This window comes from Cyprinodon variegatus, unplaced genomic scaffold (genome assembly GCF_000732505.1).
Source record: "Cyprinodon variegatus isolate N-32 unplaced genomic scaffold, C_variegatus-1.0 Scaffold18, whole genome shotgun sequence".
Lineage (NCBI taxonomy): Eukaryota > Metazoa > Chordata > Actinopteri > Cyprinodontiformes > Cyprinodontidae > Cyprinodon > Cyprinodon variegatus.
In genome coordinates, this window is record NW_015150471.1 from 1040797 (window position 1) to 1043499 (window position 2703).

Here is a 2703-nt window from a genome sequence, read left to right on the forward strand (position 1 = left end):
TTTTTTTTACTGATTGACGCTAAATTAATTAAATCACCGCAAACATTTTAGTTTTAGGTATCGATAATGATACATTAATTATTCCTTGCTGACCGTACTTTTCCTTCAATGAAAAGTAAAATAAAATGAGTTCTCCTGTATACAAAGCAATATCAGTAGCATTATCAAGCTGTTACATTACAGAGCAGATAAGTCAGGAAAGAAGCTGTAGAGATGTTTGTAATGTTTATGTACTAAAACATTGTCCCAAGCTCTGAACATCTCTCAGACCATTGTTCAGTCCATCATCTGAAAATTAAAATATACAAAGGCAATAGAACATTAATCAGAAATACAGTAAGGATGTCCAATGCAGCTCTGGGGGAGCTGGCGAGATCCCAAAATAATCTGGGAAAATCTATTAACAGGACAGCCCATTAGTCATGCCCACCACAATATGTGTGCAATCCTTGAATCTTGATTCATGGATGAAGTTTAGAATAAAAGTATAAAGTTATAAAAATGCAATTCACAATGTTTATAACAGGAGGGGAAACAGCAGAGATGATATTTAAACTTTCGGGGTACAGCTGACACAATGAATTAACACAAACTCCCCCTGCTAATCTTTAAACATGGCGAGGGAGGTATCATTCTGTGGGTATGCTTTTCTTCAGAGGGCTCATAAAAGCTGAACAGGAGATGATTAAAAGACTGATAGAGTTAAATACAGGAAAATCCTGATGGAGACCCTTTTGGAGGCACCAAAAAATGTGACTTTAGACATGAAAATGGTTCAGATCCAAGCATATTCATGAGTTCAAGGGGCAAAGTCAAAGTCTAGGTTGATATCTAATTAGGAATCTTAGGTTTCATCCTAAAATTGGTCTTCAATCCAATTTAGTAGAGGTTTAAGTATTTTGCAAATAGGATAAAAATTGCCTGAGACATACCTCAAATAACCTCCTGCTGTAATTGCAGCAAAAGATAGTTTAGCTGAGTAGTAAAAAATGTGTGCTTAATATAAATGCACACCACACCATTCAGATTTTAATTTGCAAACTTCTTAAAGCTATGCATTACCTTTTCTTGACAACTGCTTCAAGGAATATGAAAACTTTTTCAAGGTTTTGTATATATATGGAGAAGAGATTTGTCTCGGTGGTCTCTATTCATTGGAGCGTCCTCTGCACAACTGGGCCCTTGATCAGAGAAACTAGGACCACAGGAGAGGCCAGAAAAACTGGAGCACCACTGATTGTCAGTGAAGGAACAGCAGCAGAGGAACGGGGGCTGGCTAAAAATAAGGCATCTCAAAGGAGAACAGAAATACATACATGCACATTTACACACTTGACACTGTCGCTGCAGTAGGAGAGGAGTATACAGTATAAAAAAGTCCAGGTATGATTTTTTACAGCAATAAACTTTGCAAATAAAACAACATTCAGCACAGCTGCTGCTTTATAAAGGTTTATTCCATTGCACTGAAACCCAATTACTCAAATTACTGTTAAACCTCAAACATTTATTCCCTAGAAGTTAAGATTTCCTGCAACAACATACTTTTTTTTTTTTTTACAAAATCGGATGGTCTAAGGAGAGTTTATATTGGCCAATTGAAAGAAAATATATGGGACCTGTTAACGCTTGATGAATGTGCAAATCATGCAAATATGCCTGTTTTCTGAGCTCCAGATTCCAGTTATTTTTTGGGTTTGTTTTCAATTGCAGTGACCTTTCAAAGTTTTTCTCTGCAGCAGTCAACTGTCTGCTTTTACAGGAAGTCAGTTAAAGCTGTAAGTTATTTTGCTTACCTTTATACTCTTGGGCCCAAACCCTTCCAAAGTCCGCCTGGGATAGACAGATGAGAAGAACAGTGCAAAACCCCATGTCAGGACAGCTTTTCTCCCTCTGTCCTTTCTTTTTATCGCCCCTCTCCTTCTTTTTCCGTTTCCTTTCTTGCGTTGAGTGGAAAAAACGAAGCTCCTCGCTCCTGCTTTCCCCTACCTTTCTTTATGGTTTGTTCTCCTTTTTCTCACAGCTGCTGTTTCTTTCTTTCAGCCAGGGTCTTTCCTGCTTTCTTCCTCCTCTGTCTGCCTCCCGTCTCTGCCCTGCGTCCTTTTCAGGCCCTCAGAGTAAATCTTGTGGTGATGAATCCATAGTTGAAAAGGAGATGATAAACAGCTGAAGAGCTACAGCGTGAAGGTCTCTCCTCTTCTCCCCACTCCCACTCTCTCTAAGTCTGACGCTTTTTCCTCCTGTGTTTGAATTCCAGAGTGTGTCATAGAAAGAGTTCCTGATTTGAAAAACCCTTTTCTGAGCAGAATATCTTTAGGTATTTCTTCTATTTTTTATTGATTTTTTTTTAGTTGTAATCTAAAAAGTCTGTGATGAAAGGTGCATGTCTCCCCCATGTGGAAACATGCTGAAGCCTTAGAAATAAAATTGCTCAAATCTTGAAATGTCACAACATTTTAGCAGTCAGAAGATTTTCTAAGATTTTAATTGGTTTTATTATTTTATTTAAGCAGAATCATCCAGATTCACCAATTGTAGGTATTTGGAAATAAATGCAAAATTGTGAAGTTCCTCAACATTTAATGCCAACATGTCATACATACAGGAGTAAATGAAAGTTCTCAATTAATTGATTTTCCCATTTGCAATTATCTTGTCGCAAATAGGAAGCATCCGTACATCCTCTTCCAAAGTGTCTGAGAA

General features: G+C 37.6%; 1 protein-coding gene across 1 annotated transcript in view; it reads right to left on the reverse strand.

The window, feature by feature from the left end:
• LOC107092990 (plexin domain-containing protein 1-like) overlaps nt 1–2256 on the reverse strand; it is a 26544-nt gene extending 24288 nt beyond the window's left edge. Inside the window, exon 1 of the mRNA XM_015387761.1 lies at nt 1797–2256. Coding sequence (XP_015243247.1) covers nt 1797–1872 — 76 coding nt within the window. The 5' untranslated portion in view covers nt 1873–2256. The remainder of the gene's footprint in view (nt 1–1796) is intronic.
• Nucleotides 2257–2703: the final 447 nt, after the last annotated feature.